The 20,148-nt window shown below is 35.0% G+C and overlaps 1 protein-coding gene across 1 annotated transcript; it reads right to left on the bottom strand.

Annotated features, from left to right (window-relative positions):
* Positions 1 to 1,930: 1,930 nt before the first annotated feature.
* Positions 1,931 to 19,694, bottom strand: LOC7455807 (DNA-directed RNA polymerase I subunit 2). The gene is made up of 27 exons (XM_024589062.2): positions 19,412 to 19,694; positions 19,222 to 19,304; positions 19,015 to 19,134; positions 17,497 to 17,573; positions 16,461 to 16,524; positions 16,135 to 16,205; positions 14,455 to 14,550; positions 14,313 to 14,358; positions 13,394 to 13,574; positions 13,263 to 13,315; positions 13,039 to 13,112; positions 12,768 to 12,885; positions 11,900 to 11,984; positions 11,167 to 11,282; positions 10,713 to 10,840; positions 10,534 to 10,613; positions 9,823 to 10,064; positions 9,577 to 9,741; positions 9,281 to 9,445; positions 9,093 to 9,167; positions 8,242 to 8,345; positions 8,062 to 8,137; positions 6,650 to 6,778; positions 6,394 to 6,534; positions 3,951 to 4,163; positions 3,350 to 3,607; positions 1,931 to 2,659 (listed from the first exon to the last, which is right to left on the bottom strand). Exons 1-27 carry the CDS (start codon positions 19,566 to 19,568, stop codon positions 2,255 to 2,257), a joined length of 3,522 nt encoding a protein of 1,173 aa, XP_024444830.2. The 5' UTR covers positions 19,569 to 19,694; the 3' UTR covers positions 1,931 to 2,254.
* Between the last annotated feature and the right edge of the window lie 454 nt (positions 19,695 to 20,148).

Consider the following 20,148-nt stretch of genomic DNA (forward strand, 5'->3'; position numbering starts at 1 on the left):
ATAAAATTTTATAAATCACATAAGAAGAAAGACATTCTAAGTTCAAGACACTTTTGTCAATCAGGGATTCAATTTCAAAGGAGATAATTGAAAGAACCTTCCTGTAGTTTGATTTAAACTTTACAATCGCTTTCTATATATATTTTTATAAATTATATTTTACATTCTAGATTAAATAAAAAATAAAACACATTATTGAAGATACAAATTGTGTTATTAAATATATAAACTACAAGATTGAAAAATATAATTTTAAAAAATATGAAGAGTAAAATTTAGATAAAACTATAGGAGGGTTTTTTAAAACCAAGTCGTAAAAGTTTATCTAGTTTTTTTTTAGGAGTTAATTGAACAATTAATGTTGAAAGGTAAGAGGTTTAATTGATAAAAAAAAAAAAACCTTGGGGGTTTGATTTATAAACTAGGGTTGTGTCTGTTTCTTGAAAACTGGTTTCCTGAAAATCACTTTCCAAACTTTCATGTGTTTATTTGTCATTAGAAAAGTTGGTCAACGGAAAACACTTTCCGGTCAACGAAAAACACTTTCCAGTCAAAGTAAAATTAAGCTTACATGGTCGTTAACTTCAGGGCCCGTGGGATTAGTCGAGGTGCGCGCAAGCTGGCCCGGACACCCATGTTAAACTAAAAAAAAAAATTAGGCTTAGTTTTCAGAAAAGTGTTTTCCTTTTATTTTGGGCGGAAAACACTTTCCGGAAGTTGTGAAAAATTTAGAAATGTCATATTATTTGCTGATTATATCAAATTTGGTCCTCAAACTTTTGATTGCTATATATATTTTGTTTTGAATATTTTTTTTTCAATTTCATCCCTTAAAATTTAAAATAATTTATAAAATATTATAAATCAAATAAGAAGAAAGACATTCTAAGTTCAAGACACTTTTGTCAATCAGGGATTCAATTTCAAAGGAGATAATTGAAAAAACCTTCCTGTAGTTTGATTTAAACGTTACTATCGCTTTTTATATTTTTATAAATTATATTGTGCATTTTGGATCAAATAAAAAATTCAAATAAAATACATTATTGAGGATATAAATTATTATTAAATTTATAAACTACAAGATAGAAAATATAATTTTAAAAAATATGAAGAGAGTAAAATTCAGATAAAACTATAGAAGGGTTTTTTAAATTATTTTTTTAAACTATTGTTGAGGATATAAATTATTATTTTAGGAGTTAATTGAACAATGTTGAAAGGTAAGAGGTTTAATTGATAAAAAAATATTAAAAAAATAACTTCGGGGGTTTGATTTATAATTTTGGTTAGGATGCTGAATGGCAGCTAAGCTTTGGGCAGAACATTATTAAAAAAACATCAAAATTGATGCACAAACACGACGTGGCTGACAAGACAGTCCAGATCCAGGGGTTTCTCTAGTTAAAAATAAACCTAATATATTAGTAAACAATTTCATGCCAGCATGAGATCTTGAAGGGGTACTTTTGACTAGTAAAAATGGTTCCAGATTCAATGCATCCAAAAATTAGAATCAATTTCCCAACAGTAATTAACAATTATGAAAATACTACAGACACACCTGAGCAACAAGAAGAGCACGTGACATAATATTATTAAATAATTTTATGCAAAACATTTGTAGTAAATTGTTTATGGCTCTCTTCTTGGACTACTTTGGCACTACAATAGGGCTTTTTTTTTTTTTTTTTTTTTTTTAAATGTAACAATTTTATCACCTAGATAAAACCAATGAACATTAATTTCAAAGGGTTATCATTTTTTCAACTGTCATGGTTGTTTCAACATAACTCGGCAGCTAAATTCTCCAGCACCACTCATCCCAGAAAATATGGTAACCATTGCCAGGTTAGGAACAGAGAGTAGTAGCAATTCCAATCCTTGTAAATTGCGGTAGGGAGGGGAAATGAAGAAAATAAACAGTTGCTTGAGGAGAAGGAACCAATCTTTTCATAATTATGAGTTTCAAATCACAAAATATGACAACAGAGTGGATGATGAGATCACCACGATTAAATATACTTGTGAAGAAAAGAAAAAACTTGTCAATGGAAGTATGAATACATGTACAAGGACGCCATTCATACCTTTCTAATTCAAGATATAGCAGCTGTTCGAATTCCTCATCCATCATGAATTGCACAAAGCCATGTCCCTGGTTCCTGTCAACAGCTTGGACCCCTGAGGGAGGCCGAAATTGTGCCAACACTTGGTCGTGTAGAAAAATGCGCTGTTCGAACTGCAAAAGGTGTCATGCTCCATCATTCAAGTGGAGGGTCATTTTTATGTTCATAGCTGCTAATTCGGCAGCTAAATATCTAAAGACATAAGGCATTGCAACAGTTTCTATCCCTTTGCTTGTTTGGCATGCATGGCATACCACTTTTTTGGGAGCCTTCACAGGAGGTAATCCACCAATATCACGCACTATTCGCCTCTGTGGTTGGTAATGTGTCGTTAGAATGCTCCCACATATAGAACATACATCAGCAATGTGATAATCAGAGCAAGTATGGAGCCTATCATGCAACAAGTATGCAGCTCCGTGGGCAAGCATTGAATCTCGTTCCATTTCTCCAAAACGAATACCTCCACCACGCTTTCTTCCTTTAATAGGCTGTCTGGTAATCTGGTCGACCGGACCAGTCGACCGGACCTGCATAACAATTGGGAAATCATGAGATTTGAGAAATTTAGAAACATCATAATTTATGAAGTAAATTAAGCCAAAACAAAAGCATAAAACCAAGTAAAATTCTGCTTCCAGAAGGAAAGCATAAAACAGTTACAGATACATTTAATCAGAATTCACTATCAAATCAGTTAATTATCCTGTTCAAAAGATTTGAATCTGATTCAAGTCCAAATCAGGTTATAACCAGATACATTGACAGCCCTGCATGGTTCAAGGAATTCCAGGTAAACAACTGGTCAAGTGCTTTGACCAACTCTTCTAAGCTAGAAGCACCTGCATCAGGCAAGTATCATGGCTATGATAGAGTACAGAATTTATGGCACAGAACACAAATGATACGAATGAAAAAAAGATAGGCCATGACAACAAAAAAAAACGAACCCATACATTAAAATGGTGACCGTTTGAATATATCAAAACAGGAAGTATATCTATCTAAATGCATGAATCAAAACATGGATTTTCTTATCACTTTTTTAGCTTGTAAGTCGGTAGGTGAAAACCAAGCAAATAGTGTTACAAAGAAGCACATGAGCCAAATCATTCATGATGAATGCCAAGCAAGAAAATTGATTCTTAGGAAACCAAGTACTTTGTATTTGTATCTATCTAGACTACCATCCAAGAAGAAAATCTGAAATAAGATCTAACCTGAAATTTGTCTGAAACCATGTGGCGAAGACGCTGATAATAAACAGGACCAATAAAAATTTCACATGTGAGTTCTGTTCCATAAACCCCACTGTACAAAACCTCCACGCCGTGATGATTAAAGCCCTTAGATTTTAGCATCTTGCCAAGTTCATCAACAAGTGATTCAGGTTCTGATTTGGCCTCTCCTGCATTAGATGCCCTCACTGTACTAGCAAATGGTGTAGCATCTACAAAGTTTCCATTTAAGCTACCTCCCTGAGACCAGAAATATTAAGCAACCATCAATCATTTGTTTTTTTTATCTTTTCCAAACAGTTGCCAACCATCCATATGCTAATCTATTTTTCAAATTCACAAATAATTCTTCTGTTTTTATTAAAAGGGAAAAGAAGTAACAGAAAAAGTTTGGACTTTATACCAATGGAAAACATAATTCTAGATAGCATATCCTCACAGTATCCTTTTCATATCCAGAATATCATCAGCAGATGAGTCTTTGAGTCACAGGGTGGCTTTACTTTTGAGCATTATCAAACTAGAGTTTGTGATAACTGAAAATTTGCAACACTTCAAGTAAAGGTTTCGGTACTATTTTTACCTTGGCAGCAAGGGATTCCAAAAGCATTGCAATTGTCATTCTTGAAGGAAAAGCATGGGGATTGATAATCAGATCAGGACGCATCCCAGTAACTCCAGAAAATGGCATATCAATATCTGGCCATAACTGGGAGCAAACACCCTTCTGTCCATGCCTACTGCTAAACTTATCACCAATGATAGGGTTTCTAGGATGACGAAAACGAATATTCACCTGATCAAGAAGAGGAAAGGAAATATAAGCCAAGAACATACATAGCTGCAGCAGTATAAAAGTGCTATCTAATTTAATCTCAAGTGTATAGGTGAATATTGAACCTCTCAGCTAGTATAGGCATGCATCTGCAGAGAGATTTCCTAAGGCCTTAAATAAACACATGCGCTACTAAGAGGAGAGGCAGAATTGGACACCAACTAGCATTATAAAGTAGCTGTTCTTTACTTTGATGACACCTATTGTATTTTGTAATTTTGTTACACAGCAGAAATGCCCCATCCCTCTCTCCATATCAGTCGAGTCGATTACAGCTAAAGCCCTCAACCTCTTATAGCTTACTTAAAGGGAAGAAATTATTCTGCATATTATTTTAGAAGTAGGGTGATCGGTTATACTTCCCACAGATAGCAGATAAAATCGAATGAGACCAAACACAATTGACGGAGACAGACTTAAGAGGCAGTATTGTAGTTTAAGCAGACAGAGTATACCATATATCAAAACAAACAATATTTTTCTGACAAACATCGTATTCACAAAAACATACCTTCCTAGTGACCAAGGACCGATCCTTTGATATAATCCTTAAATGGAATTCATTAAGGCCACTACTAATATCTTACCTACATGTCTTGAGCTAATTGAAAGAATTCCTTCCAACACATAACTCGGAGACGGTGTGACACCCCACAAACAGATAATGATACACTTGATAACAGCATGCACCTCGCATTCCCTCTAGTATTTAAAGGAAAATTGTCCATGAAAAAATTCAAATGAGCTGAACTCAGATTTCCATTACCCTCTGTTAAAGTTTCCTTGTATTTGATGAAACCTCTTTACTTTTTTTTTTTAATTAGAAAATAAATACTTCATTAAGGGAAAATGTATTAAACAAAGAATAAGACATCCTTCTATAAATGGCAAACAAAGGAAAAAAAAAGGTGTATGTATTTTCCCAGATGCCCAGCAACTACTCCATCAAACATCCATACACTCAACATCAGTACAAGTTAAAAAGCCTAAATCCCTTCTTTATCTAGACCCTAAAATTGTCAATTTTCCAAGCTGTAATCTTATGTCAGGACAATCAGTTTGGATATCCTAAAGATGTTAAGGTGCTAAACTTCAAAATCTTTCAGGACAAAACTCTTTCCTTCCTCTTCTTAGCATATATAATTCTTTTAGCAGCGTCTCTTTAGCACATATACAAAGACATGGAAGAGTGAAACTGCTCCAGTTCATTTTCTAACTTGTAGGAGAAAGGTCATTCTCAACCTTTCCTCATTTATATCCTTTTCCTTTCACTCATCCATAGTTTTACATAGCAAACACTACATAGCATAATGACCATTATTTAACAGAATCAGTCGCTGCTATTATTGTTTTTCACCGTGAAACATGCTATAATGCTGTTTCACACCAATAACAGCAATAACATTGTTCTATAATGGTAACAGCTGTTATTCACCTATAACGCCGTTGTAAGAAAAGAGGAGCTGAAGAGAATAATTGTTGTCCTGGATTTTGCATACATGACAGAGGAGGAGAGAGAAAGAAAAGGGAAAGGCGATTAAAAGTCTTGGAGAGAGGGATGGAAAGCTATTAATTAAATTGTATTAGTTTGCTCCTAGAGACTTGTGTAGTGGTGTTGTGCTTCTGAGTCTCTGGCAACAAAGAGAGAAAGAGAGGAGAATTGTTCATTGTCAAGTGAAGTTCATTTACGTGATATTTTTTATATAGTTTCTTGTGATATGGACCTTGTGCTTGGAAATAATAATAGGGGTTGGTTGGACTATAATGAGCTTTATAAATTATAACAGTGATATTTCATTCTTTTACAAAGCCACCAACTCTAACTCTATATTTTTTAAATTGTTGATGTTTAGCATGAGTATTGTTAATATTAACTGAATTAAGGTTGAATTATTATACTTGAGTAGTAATATTGTTAAAATGTGTGAATTCTTATAATGACTAACAGTTGTTAATGCACTCACGACAATGGTGCCCACAACTGTTATTTTACACCCATTATAGTTTCTGTTGGCATGCATAAAAAATATTAAATATCAGATAACTGTCTATTCAATTTTAGTTATGCATCTGCAAACAAAATGATCACCCAAACATCTGCGGAGTTTCTAACATTTATAGGGATCAATATGCTTGTCTCTCAAACTATATCACAGACAAATATGGCCCAGATGAAAGGATATACACATACCTTCTGAAGGTGCTTCTTGCTTTTCGTATCAACAGCTACATAGTCAACAATAGCAGGCTCTGAACCTTTTCGATACTTGGGTTTTGATGTATTTGTTATGTCATTATAAATGCTACAATATGGCTCATTCGGATTTATTATCTGAACGCCAATCAGGGAGATGGTCATTATAAAATACAGAAAAGATAACAAAGAGAGACACACACCCGCAAGGGGGGGGGGGGGGGGGGGGGCGGTTAGAATATAAGGGGCCCACCTGACCAACATATGGAAGTCCATCTGAATCAATCAAGGAATGCGATGACCTATCAGTATTACTCCTCCTAAATCTTCTGTGGGATCGATCTGACCTGCTGCCCTCATCGGATAAATCGATCGTTTCTGTCTGTCAAAAAAACCCATTGATATAGTGAACACAAGATACAAGATAGAATAATGTCCAGATAAGCAATAACTTTGACTATTCATTGAAATTTATAATAGGAAAGGATATAATAACTCTCCTCATGCACATTCACATTGAAAAAGTGTTTTTCTTACACATCAAAGCTTTCTCTATCAAATGCTGCACTTCACATGAAAATGCATAATGACCACAGGTGTAGAATAATCTAAAGTGTTAAAACTTGACTAAAGTGTGGGTTGATTTGCAGCTCAATTGAGCTCGTTCATAACACAGCGGCACTTTGGACTTCACATTGACATTCAATGTTTTTTCTTAATGGAACATGGTTGTTTTAGATGATACAAAGCTGCATCCCTATCTTCATCAGGTATAGCGTAGTTAGAGTGACACCAAGCTGTTTGTTTGAATATATTATTTTTAAGATGGTCAGCGTTTTCAATTATATTGCTTATAAAATTTTATGTCAACGTCTGTTCATATGACACAAGCCTGTTGATCTTTGTCCATGTTCAGGCACAAAAGTAAAACGTTGTTAGAAATTTTGAAATATTTTTAGCCTACTAGTTCCAGTATTGACCATCAAGCTCCAGCCAGCTGATCCAAGCAAATACACACACACACACACATGGAATGAATCACAATTGAGCAAAGATGCTAAAAACAGCTCATCCTTTTATTCCACTTGGATTGGTTTTACAGCTATGAGTTTCCAGTAAGTTTCTAGAGAAATAAATAGATAGCAAATTCTTAAGCTCAACAAACTGAAATAGCACCATTTCAGATAAACAAACAATTTTACATATCTGGAGCATAAAAAGAGACAAAACCTAATTAGTGGACACAGTAAAGCAAACTAGCTTAACAATGATTTACAATTATTACTAACATTACAGCATCCGCTCTTACAAATAATGAAGTAGACTGCTTATGGCGAAGCAAAGCCCATTTGACTAGTTCATTATAAAGCTGTCTAATATGACATCCTACATTCTTGGGATAGTGTTTTCCCTTCTAGAACAAGTTCCTAGAAAGCAATATATTATAATCTGCCTAAAGTATATTGCAATTATTAAAATGAGATCCTGTGGCCCTCAGTACCATGCTGGATGATAATGGTGGTCGAACAAGAGAAAAACACAGATTAACATAAAAATACCACATAAAACAAAAATAAAATCAATTAATGAAGTAGCTTAAGTAGCAAGAAATACATATAAACCAGAGCATAAAAGGGTGAGGACTTATTTGTCATGATATCAAACCTGGTATATTTGTCCATGAAACATGCCACGATCTACAGAGGACTTGTTCAAGATCATGGCATCCTCCATATCATATCTGCATAACATAGAGCATTTGGACTAAAAATGGCAAAGAAATAGAAATGCAATTGGAATTTCCATATGCTAGATTGATTAAATTGTACTTGTCTAATAATCTACCCTGTATATGCAAGCACTGCAACAATAGCATTTGTCCCTGTTGGATGCTCATCGATGCTATATTTCGTGTATGCTCCTGTACGTACAATGGGAGTTTGAGGAGTCTGCATATACCAAAAGTATTTCCATTACAACACCATAAGCTAGTAAGAAGAACAAATACACATGATATGAAATTCAATTAATGGAACCATCATATCATTTACAATGACAAACTTTCCTAGCACAACAATGTAACGAAAGGCTGCCAGCACTTGAGCCAAAAGCCAGGGGAAGGTTTGTATAAGAAATTTATTTTAGGTCAGACTTCTAACCCTAGACCCCCACCCAGCTTATGATCAATTCGATTCTCGATGAAGACTACATCATAAGCTTTTTCAGAAGTACAGACATAAGAGTAACTTTTCTAAAAATCTTTTGCAGATTGGAGCATATTGAATACCTTTTTTGCAATATGTAGTGAACAGAGGCTATCACTAATACAGCAGCAGGACTTGCTGCTGAGGCACTCTTGTGGATATGGAAGGCAGAATGAGGCAAAAAGTCAATGGCTGTGCCAATATAATGCAGTGCTATTTAAGGAGGAATTTAAAATTATCAAGAATCAACTTGAATTCAGGACGCTGTTATGGAATTATAATAATTGGTCCAGCTTCTTAAGCTAGAGAGTAGTTAGATGATATTATAAGTGCCAATATAATGCAGTGCTATTTAAGGAGGAATTTAAAATTATCAAGAATCAACGGTTTTGCCTTTTCATTTTGGCAGACAACTTCTTTCCTTTTTTGTCATTTTATATTCCGCCTCACTTAATATAAATAAGGAAAAAGATAAAAGAACGTGAATCATACCTGAAGATGGTAAATCTTCTGATCAGCACGGAAGCGGAGAGATTGTAAAGAGAAAGCCATTGTTTGTTTAGCCATCTACAATAAGCATTAAAAGAACTGAAATGTTAAAGATAAAGTACACAAGACAGTAATAAAATGTTGTTAAACTATACATACTGGACTAGTATAAATAAAAGGCAAGCAGAAACCTGACACTGGTACATATTTCGTGGACTTTGATTATGATCTGACCAAGGTGTTAGATTAGCAACCACACTGAGCATATTTGTTGGGTGAATTTCTTCATGAGTTGCAGGAAAGGCATTACTTCTTCCACCATTTCCACCATCTGGACATTTTATTTCCATAAAAACCTAACATGACATTGATGAACAAGTCAGCTATTATTTCTAACTGCTACTAGAAGAACAGTTCACTCCCCCCAACAATTCAAAACTGTCAGCAGAAGCTATTAATCTGACAGAAAACTAAATTCTGTGCTCACCTGTTCAAATGGTCCAATAAGTTCAATATCTTGACGTTCCTCACAAGGGATAGAAATATTTCTAACAGGGCGAATAAATCTGGAAGGATATGTGGAGATGTATAAACCTGGATATGCACCACCAATGCTCAAAGGAACATATCCAACTTCCATATCATCAGGAATCTGCAATATGTTTTCTTGTAAATGAGAGTAGAGGAAGAAATCTTGGGCAAAAACCAGTAGAAAAATTCAGTAAAAACAAACCGCTGAAGTCGCTGACACTTTTAATCTTCGCAAATGAGCAATAACTTTCTCTATTTCACTGGAAGGAAGAGAGCCAATGACACGACCATCCAAAAGAACAGAAAGAGCCTTAGGAGGGCCAGCTTGAACAAGCTTTGGCAATGAAGCAATCATTCCAAGACTGGTCAAAACACCAAGGATAGATTTTCTTATATCAAAAAAATCTTTAACAACTCCCTGCGAATCAAAATATGATGTAACACCTGACAAACATACATGAGAAAAGCAAATTAGATGGAAATCTGATAAATGAGCTCATAAATTAGTTATGGGAGATGTTCTTAATCAACACAATAAAACGAATCTCCAGCTAGTAGCAACTAAAATGACCTTAAATGCAAGGTATGATACAACACAAATTGGTCAGATTCCCATGTTCTTTCAAGCAATAAAAATATTTTAACGACAAAAAAAGGCCTATAATGATCTGGTCACAATAATTATAGACAAAGGAATCCAGGTAACTCAGACGCAGCAACTGTTGAACACCTTAATTGAAATCACCTTTGCTATCACAAGCTTCAGTAAAAAAAAAAAAAAAACATTTCCTGGTGGAGATAATAAAAAACTGAAATTCTGAAAATGATACCATTTGCTTCACATTTTATTGAACATTTAATAAAAGTAGACAAATCCATTAAAAATAAAACATTTGGTAGAATGTTGACTTACGACAAGAACAAGTCATGTGGTTCAGCAACCCACATGGCTCCCCATCAGGTGTGTGGACTGGGCAAAGAAAACCCCATGATCTGTACACAAAATCAAACAAACAAACAGATAAGTAAATATTGAACTTACACTATGAAATCCATGTAAGTTGCCAGATAATTGGCAATCAAAACACATACTCAGGAAGCAACTTCCGCACACTTGTTGTGCGACCACCAGCAAAGGAAGCTCCTCGATGTACAGCACGGAAAAAAGAAAGAAAGCGCAGATAATTGAGCCTCTCTGCTTGAACAGTGTAACCAGCCCTCTAATGAAGAACAATAATCCAACTTTAGCGCAAATAACAGAGAGAGAAACACAAGAAAATGAGCAAAATGATCCCATCGAAAACCTCATCGAAAACAATAAAAAGAGAAGACAAATTCATTTGTAAAGATCAATCGTGAGAAAAGTTAAAACAATCATCTCATCACTAGAACTATAACTAAACCATGTAACACAATTCCATATCTATTCTAATGAAGTCACTGGGTGAATACATAACTGGGTTCCATGTAACTGCATCCTCATTGTGGAATGCACATTTGGAAGTTTTAAATGATAAGAAATGGGTCATTGCCAGTGAATTCATACCTGCTGCAAATCAAGACCTGTTTGCGTTGCCAGTCTTCCAGATCTCAACATAGACTCCACAGCTGTACTGACTGTTACCGGGGAATTTTTATCCATGACCTTCCTGACATCTCCTACTGCAATCTCTCAAGCAACAGAAAGAACAACATTGATATAAGAACTTCTATTCCCTCAACAATATATTTAAGTCTGTACATCAAAATAAGTTCAACAAGATGGGCAAAATGTTATCCAATTAGTTGTGCACACAGTCACATGAACTCAGTGCCAATGACTTAAATGGATACAATTGGATTATTTAAAATTCATAGATTCATCATGTGTGGCTGCAAATTTACATTACGAACTGGTTAGGAGATCAGTTTGCTTATTCCTGTTATATTTTATTAGCTACAAGCCCATAAGTTTGGTCCATGTCTTGCCTTTAAGAACCAAAGTTTTATTACAAAAAAAAAAAGGAAACCCAAAACAGCGAGGTACTATCTTTTACTTGCAAGTTTGCAACCCTGCTAGTAGTGACAGCAGGCACTATAATCACAAGTCTCAAAAATATATCATGAAATCCCTTTTCCATTACATAGAAGATGAGTTGTAAATGGAGATGAACTAGGAAGGGAAAACTAAAAAGATTAATCCAAAAGATGCAAATATTATATGTACTTCACATAAAATAATGATCAAATTATGGGACTCAAGAGCCATTATCTAAGCAGAAGGCAAGAAGCTGAGATACCTGCCAAGAAATTAAAAGTGTTATTTTTTGTTAGCTCATCTTGAACAAGTGATTTCGCCTTACGCAACCAGTCTTCTAGTTTCTCCTACAACCAAAGAAAGGTATTACTTCTGTCAATTTAGGATTTCATTAAAGAGAGCTAGAATATAAAAACACATTTTAGAAAACTTTCTATGTGAAGAAAATTTAATGACACCCCACAACCTGTGAGGCTTATTTATTTATTGGAAACGGTGATTGTCAAACACTATTGTTAAAATATTCATACTTAAATACCTCCCACTTCCAGATTTGTATTATTCAATGAGCAACAACATAACACCAATTTATTTTTCCACATAGTTCATGCAAGTTTCAAATCAGGTAATGATACCTATACAACAATATAATAAATTGACGTTAAATAAAAAACCATGGCATTTCAATTTCACAACAATATGTAATAAGGGTAATAAACAGCAAAACATAGAGCTCAAACAGAATCAGCTTGGTTAAAAGCTTGTCATCCTCAACATGGTTAAAAACTTGAGCCTCCTCTTAAGATTCAGTTAAAAAACAAGAACCTCCTTCATGGTCGATGCATGTTAGCTACTTTTGGTTTCCAGCTGAACTCAACTAGCTTCAGTTTGATCCTTTTTCTCCATTATAATTTAGGGACATACTTTCAGTCAGATGTTTTAATGCTTGATCTTTTTCTACTGCTCAAGCCCAAATCATTTCTCTTCTACCTCTATGCTTCTTCACTCCTAGCCGAGCTCAATTTCACTTAGCTATTACATTTTTTGCTCCTATTACTTTAAGCTATGAAACCAAAACTGTACTACATGCCAAACATTTATTTCTACAAATTCCAATTTAAATTTTATACCTTGAGATAAATGGTCATCAGGTGCCCGGGAAGTAAGATGTCCTGATTTTGCAAGGAATCTGGGTTGTCTGGTGCAGAAGTATGATCGACAAAAGAGAAAAGTTTCTGCAACATAAAGCTAAAGAAATGAAGTTAAACACAAACATAATTGGAAGTTGAACAATGAACCAAAGAAAGAAAATCTAAGTTTAGAAGCAGAGAAAGGTAGCAACATTGCTAAAATTTATAGGGCACGTATTAAATGAAGAGAGAGGGAGAGATTGTAGCTCACATCAGCAGACTGAATTTGTCGTGAAAATTAGGAAGATGAACAAACACGTAATCTTTCAAAACAGCATGGGCCACCTGCACAGAAAATAGAATGAGTGAAATAATTAACATAAACAGGCACATTAACTTAAAGAGATAAATTCTCATAAACTAATATCAGAGATTGTTACAAAATATTTTCCTTTTTTTGCAGATTGGAGTTGAGGTCAATTTAATTTAACTTACAGTATATGGAGTTTTGTTTTCCAACTCATCCACAACAGGTTGAAAGTGCTCCCCTGCATGATGAGTACAATCAAAATTTGTTCACCCATTGAACTACACAGTAATGCTAATACTAATGCAATTGTGAGTACCAATATGCTGCAGACAGTCATCCTGAGTGAAAAGAGCCGCAACCCGAACTTCATCGAGAATAATTTTCGCCCTTTCACCTAGAAGCTGAGAGCCAACAGCTCCTTTTACCTCCTCATATTTCTCATCATAGTAACTTGTCAGATTCTCATAAATTTCCCGGTCTGTGGTCTCAACAAGGGCCTGTTGACAAAAGTTTGAGGCCAAAAAATAAGCACATTATGGAAAAGGCATCACAATGTCCATTAGATAGTATGACCACTGAAATCTTTGTAAGTGGAAAACCTATTCTACACCAAGCACATGAGCTGGAAATTAAGTTCACTGCAATACCACGCTAAATAATATTGTTTCTGAATCTTCATTATCTCTTCAGATTTTTTGGACAGTTATATCAGCTACTAATTTAAAATCCCAGGCGACTGAAGCATAATTCCTATCTCTGTTCTTTTTTCCTCTTTTTTATGTTTCAGAAAGACCAAGGGGCGTATCTCCCTAGAATTTCCCTATGTCCAATATAACTACTCAAATGTTGCTTATATACAATGTCCCCATCTCATAAAACCTATGTTGTGGATAATAAAAAAAGAGACACTTAAACAGTTAATCCAAGAATTTGAAAATATCAACAGAAGTAGAAAAACAAAAGAGTGTGCGTATCAAAATATGTAGCAGAGTGTAAAGTTTCTATCCCCATGCATGAAAGCACATTGATTTTGATGTCAATCATAATATTCTGCAAGACAGGCCAAAACATTTAGCCATAATTGTAAGCTAGAAAAATAACTGGAGCAAAAGAATCCAGCAAAAGAATGGAAGTTATATTATCTAATGAAGTAGTTTTTCCTTTACATAGGTGAAGATCCAACATAAGCAAAAGGCATGGCAAATATTTGAAAGGATTAGTATGCAACACAATACCTTCAACACAATGCCAACAGGAAGCAAGTACTCCCTTCCTCTTACCCTGCAAAAACAAAATGAAACATATAATTCAAATCTGGTTCCATACTTGCAACCCAAAAATCTTATTTACATAGAAACAAACATTGATGTGGCTTACCAAAATCCAACTCTGGCACTTCCATTGCGAAGATAATACAGTCTAACTGTTACTGAAGAGTGATCTGTTAATGAAGATTGATATTCTCTTACACACCTGGAATGGAATCAACAATTGCCCAAGTAAGAATAATATAGCATAGCCAAAGCAAACATATTTTCGAAGATGAAACAATAACAGCAACAAACTTTACATTCTGTCAACAAGAAATTGCAGATAACAAACCATTATTTTACAAGCAATATTTTTTGGAGACCACGGGAAACTGACAAAGTAATAGGCGCAGAGCTTTTCCAGACAAACTTCTCCTACCGACAGATGGAACACAGATCCATATTCGGAAGACATTTGGTCTAGACATGTTATAAGACAAGGCAGTAACAAACATAATGAACTTATAAATACAGGTAATAAGAGAACTACCAGACAACCAATACAATGGCATATTTGGGACAGCTAATTGGAAGTTACATGGTATTTTAAGTCAGATCAACTGATAGATTGGAAGGTAGCTTTAGGATCAAACATTCATACATGATCCACCCTGCACTTCTTACATTTACCCCAGAATGAAACCGGGAAATAGGAGTTACAACTTCTTGTTCTGCAACAGGCAGCCTTGAGGAGGAGATAAACCAGCTAGCTTGAACTAGTGCAGAATTGAAGGAAAACAATTTCTGAGTTCATGTCACAACAATTTGTATAGAAAGGCCGGGGGCAAGTAAAACCTCTAGTTATGATGAACACTTTTAGTGTCATAAGCAACTACGACACAATGAGGTAGACAATTATCAAGTAAAGAGTAATATCCCTTGGAAAGTTAACAAGTGACCAATGCGGAATGAATTAATCACATGAAACTACATTACTCGTTTGCCATTAATTATAATCATGCATTGCATATCTTTTTGGTACTTATGTTGGATTTGTTGAAACATGCAGTCCAGGTGACTTTTACTTCCTAACAAATAGGAGGTGTGGGGCTGACAGCAGACTTGGTATTGTTAACAAGCCTTCAGCATATGGTCATAAGAGCTTGCTTCATAAATTAGTGTAGCCAATAGCACAACCTCGGAAGTTGCCACATAAAGTTTTGTGCCAACTTGAGATTATAAGGAGCTAGGGAACCCAAATAATTTCAATCTATAGTATTTAAACTAAAATACACAAATGGGCAGAAACATCACCCACGGATTTGAACAACCGAAGCTTTTGTGCAATAAGTGTTAAGAAATAAGAACAATGAGATACTAACTGTTTTCTCAATTAAGTACTTCTCATTAAGCAGTTGAGGCAAGGAAAAAAATGGTTATTGCTGAATGCCCAAAAGCTGTTCATTCAGATATCAGAAAGACTGTTGGATAGGTAGAGGGTGTGTGGTACATAACTGGTTAAAGAAAGTATTGTTTGGCCCTTAAAAGCTTCACTAAGGGGAAAATAACATCCAACTTAGATGAAACCCAGGAACTAGAGGAAAATGTAATGACTACCAAGCAACTTAAGTGTTCCACCTTTAACTTAAGTTGATAAAAAATTAATTACCTAAGACTTCAAACAATGTTGTGACTTTTGCATAACTCTATGATAATAGGGTCAACTACTCAGAAAAACATTGCAAAACCAATAAGAAGTACAAGGAATTAACAATAACACTGGAATAATGAAGTCACGAAAAAGGACCTTATAACAACTGCTTTATCTGTATGTCCTTCCCTTCGTTCACGATATGAACCTCGCGTCATACTCATTGGCTGGAATATAAAAACGAATTCAGTTATATGGCATCTATAAGTATAAAAAAAAATGCTATTTCTTTCTTCGTACACCCATATAAGCATTTGAAAGCATGAAAATGTTGTGATGTAGTCAACCTCATAACTCTAGTCTCAATGCAATCTTAACCGTAATTAACCATAAATCAAAACATCAACCAGGCAACTATATGGAAGAGCTAATGATTGCTTATTTGGTTATCACAACATAAAAAAATGAAAGGTCCCACTTACATAGTTCTGCTTCGGCATAATTAGACATCGAAAAACTCTCTCAATCCCATTCAAAATGAAGTAACTATATGACATACAAAAATACAAAAAGCAGGTGTTAATTTCAAATGGTTCAAAATGACAAAAATATGCATAGCTGTTCTTAAGGAAATTTACAACCTCGGATCATCATAACATGATAAATGTAAAAGATAGAACAATCATACAATAAGCAAAATCTGAACACAGCATAGTTTGCAATGCCAAAGAATATGCATTTGAATAGGATTGACCTTTTATAATATTTATAACTGCATGGTGATTGTAAGTGGATAGGAGCATTGTAAGGCTTGTCATGCCAAAAATTAAGCATTTAAATAGGCAAAGACCTTCTCCATCTCCAAAATCGACAGTGTCCATAATTATACTCGGAAAAGCCTGCTCATTTTGTCTTCACAATCTATTTATAGTTTATACATGTGATCCCATACTATAACAGTGGATAAACCCCGGTTGGTTGAATTGGGGTGTTTTCTGTAAAACACGTCCTTGATGTATTAATTAAAATCCCGATGTATCAAATTTTACATGAAGCTTTTATAAAATCTGCAGGCTAAACAATCTTTACCTTTGTTTTGAGAACCTAAATGGCAAAGATCTTTTATCTACCATAGTATGTATCATCTATAACTAGCAATATTGGGAATACAGAAGAGTTAATCTGTTTCCATCTAGATACTTGACTTGTTCAAAACACACATATCGAAAACAATTTATACATGCTTTCCTGTAACTGTGAGTATGAAAAGGATACAAGAAATAGCCTACTACAAGATAGGAGGTGCTATAATATTGCGTGTTTCCTTCATTAGGGGAAGTTCCTATGGTGCTTCAAAATGGGACTGACTTCAATGCCAGTGTTTCAAGTACGTTTTAGACAAGCTTTCTTGTAACAGGGAAAAGTTTGTTAAGAGAGAGTAGACCTCATTATATTGATTTGCAATGTCAGTGTCAGACAAACATATCACAAAAATACACAACCAATCTGACAACTTACCCACCCACTTCTGACGCCTCTTCTTTTAAGGAAACAAGCTGTTGGGGATCAGCACTTCGCAAGTAACAAAGCTTTGACTGCATAGGATAAACTTCAAGACATGAATATTGAACTAGCCAAAAGTGAAAAAAAGATCAGTGAATATAATGCATTAGGTGCAGCAATCAATTGAGAAAATAACAATTCATAATTCATACAGGTTTCTTGCATATAAACTTTTACGTTAAGCAAATTTCCACCCAGTTAATGCTAATTCTACAGAATGGCAAGCTTTGTGTTATATCACTAGAAACAAAAATTGCTACAGATCACAGCAACGTGACTTCAAGAGAGAATCACAATCTTCCAAGATCCACATGTAGCAAACGACCAATGCAACATGTAAAACAAAAGCAAAAAAGCATACTCAAGGAAAAAAGAAGTTCAAGCAAGAAGTAAAGCAGTGCAGAATTAACACACAGAAAAATATACAGATTCATGACATCACATAAACTTGAAATGCTGATCTCCTGTCAACAGAGTAGAGCAAGGTGAAGCTTCTAATTTGAATACAGAAGATTATTAAATTGATCTAGTGGTTTCCAACTGCAAAATAGGTTCATAGACCAGGGATATCCAGCACTTTTATTTCTAACCATTACATTTATGTCAAATCCAGAAAAACAATTATTTCGAAAGAATGAATGAAAGAAAAAATAAACGTAGTGTCTTCAGCTGTTCGCATGGAAATATATTCATCATTAAACTTAATAAACCTATAATAAGTAGACAACAAAACAAGGGACAAGTTCTGACATGGACACCAATTGTTGGATACAAATCATATTTGTTGACAACTCGTCTTCATATTCACCTGGTAATTGAACCAAATAGACTTTTGTGTGAATACCTTTCCAAATATTTACTTATCAAATCAAGGCCTCTAAATCCAGATTTCTATTTATCTATCAAAAGAGCAATCAATGAAATCTCCGTCCTCAATTAAGACACTGAGTTCTGAACCACGCTAACTGCCCCAAAACAGCAACCCAATCAAAGAAAAACAAAGAAGCGAGTATAAATTACAGTTTGGCAAGAACATCCAAACCCCAACGCTTGTCCATGAAGAAGTCTTCCAGAAAAGAAAAACTTTTAAAAACGTTAAACTTGAATCCATGAGAACTTTGAACCATAAAATTCCAGAATTCCAAAGCCCAAGTTTTAAAGGTCACATACATAGTAAAGCACCCTGGCCAGCTAAGCATATGAGAACTTGAACAAGATTATGCAAAAAATACACTTTGTCAGGCTATAACTCTAGTTGGCCCCATAGTCATGAAGTGTCTCAGATCAATTACATTTCATAGGGGTCCACAACCATATACAAATCTCCTTTTAACACCCCAAATGACCTCTTTTCTATTAATCTCACACCAAATTTAACCCTCACTAATCACAAACACTTACGTCCAGTCACATAAGGCAGTATATATCTAAATCATGAAGACAGCAACTTCACGAAACAAAGAAATCACCAACCTTCAACATTATAGGAAACTGCCCAAAATTATACTTTTCTCTGATAACTGGTCTACCATCATACTGAAAGCAAACATCCGCCTCGAACTTCCCAGTATACGAAACCTTCGCCTGTCGACACTGTTTCAAAAAACAAAAGTCACTCCATCAACACGTAAATTTACTTAAAATATACAGACATGGTAAAGGGGAGGGAAAAAATCTTACTTCAAAAGGAAGTAGCCTCTTACGATTTGTCCTTGAACGAACGTCCTTTATTGGAGCATTTATTCGAGGGTTACTCAAGTATAGTAAGATAATAGTCAAGAAAATGATCAATTTCTAACCAAAAACACAAAAATCTGTTTTTCTTAACAGAAAATCTGATAGAAAAGAACTGAAAATACTAAAAGGATATGTGAGAGACAGGTATCAGTGTGAGGATCATAAATTCTGACAGGCTTGATGTTATCTAACATGATTTCCAATCCTCTATCCACCATGTAATCAAAGGAATCTATGTGGTGCCTCACTAGCTCTTCCAGCTCCTTGAATTCTCCACCCTTCTTCGCCATTGGAACTGAAAGTTTTTCTCTGTTGCTACGGGGTGAGAGAGAGAGAGAGAGAGAGACTGCGTAGGGTTTTACGGGTTTAGGGTTTTAGAAGAGAGAAGACAGGCGGGGTTTGATTGTTTTACGGCTGCAACGGTAATACAAAACGGGTTGGTGTGTTATGGGCCTTTTTCTACTGGATTTAAAACCGCGTCTTTTGACTCATGGATCAACGACGTGATTCACGATCTGTTTGGATCGTGCGATCCACGGGCTTTATAGCCTCGGAGCTGAAAAATCAGACGAGCCTGGACTTAAAACTGGATCTAGGAAAACCCGGTCCGATTGGGAGAAAAGTCCCACTGTAGTTTTCTTTTGTGCAGAAGGGTAAAAGTCTAGCTGAGTCAACGAGTAAATTTAAATTAATTATTTTTATTAAATCATTAAAGTTCTATTTTTAATTCTTTTACGCTGACCTTGTGAGTCACTAAAATTACTAAAAACAAATTATCTAGGTGGTGGTCCAGTGATAAAAACTTGGGATCAAGAGATTTGCTCTTTCTGTAATCTCAGGTTCGAGCCCTGTGGTTGCTCATATGATAGC

Source organism: Populus trichocarpa, chromosome 1 (assembly GCF_000002775.5).
Source record: "Populus trichocarpa isolate Nisqually-1 chromosome 1, P.trichocarpa_v4.1, whole genome shotgun sequence".
Lineage (NCBI taxonomy): Eukaryota > Viridiplantae > Streptophyta > Magnoliopsida > Malpighiales > Salicaceae > Populus > Populus trichocarpa.

What these genes read in the sequence shown, in the direction of transcription:
- LOC7455807 (XM_024589062.2), bottom strand. Translation starts at nt 19,568, where the DNA reads ATGGCGAAGAAGGGTGGAGAATTCAAGGAGCTGGAAGAGCTAGTGAGG. An exon ending in GATAAAGCAGTTGTTATAAG is followed by an intron (nt 14,551 to 16,134) that starts GTCCTTTTTCGT and finishes ATTCCATTCCAG; the next exon opens with GTGTGTAAGAGAATATCAAT. An exon ending in GACAAATTCAGTCTGCTGAT is followed by an intron (nt 12,886 to 13,038) that starts GTGAGCTACAAT and finishes TCATTTCTTTAG; the next exon opens with CTTTATGTTGCAGAAACTTT.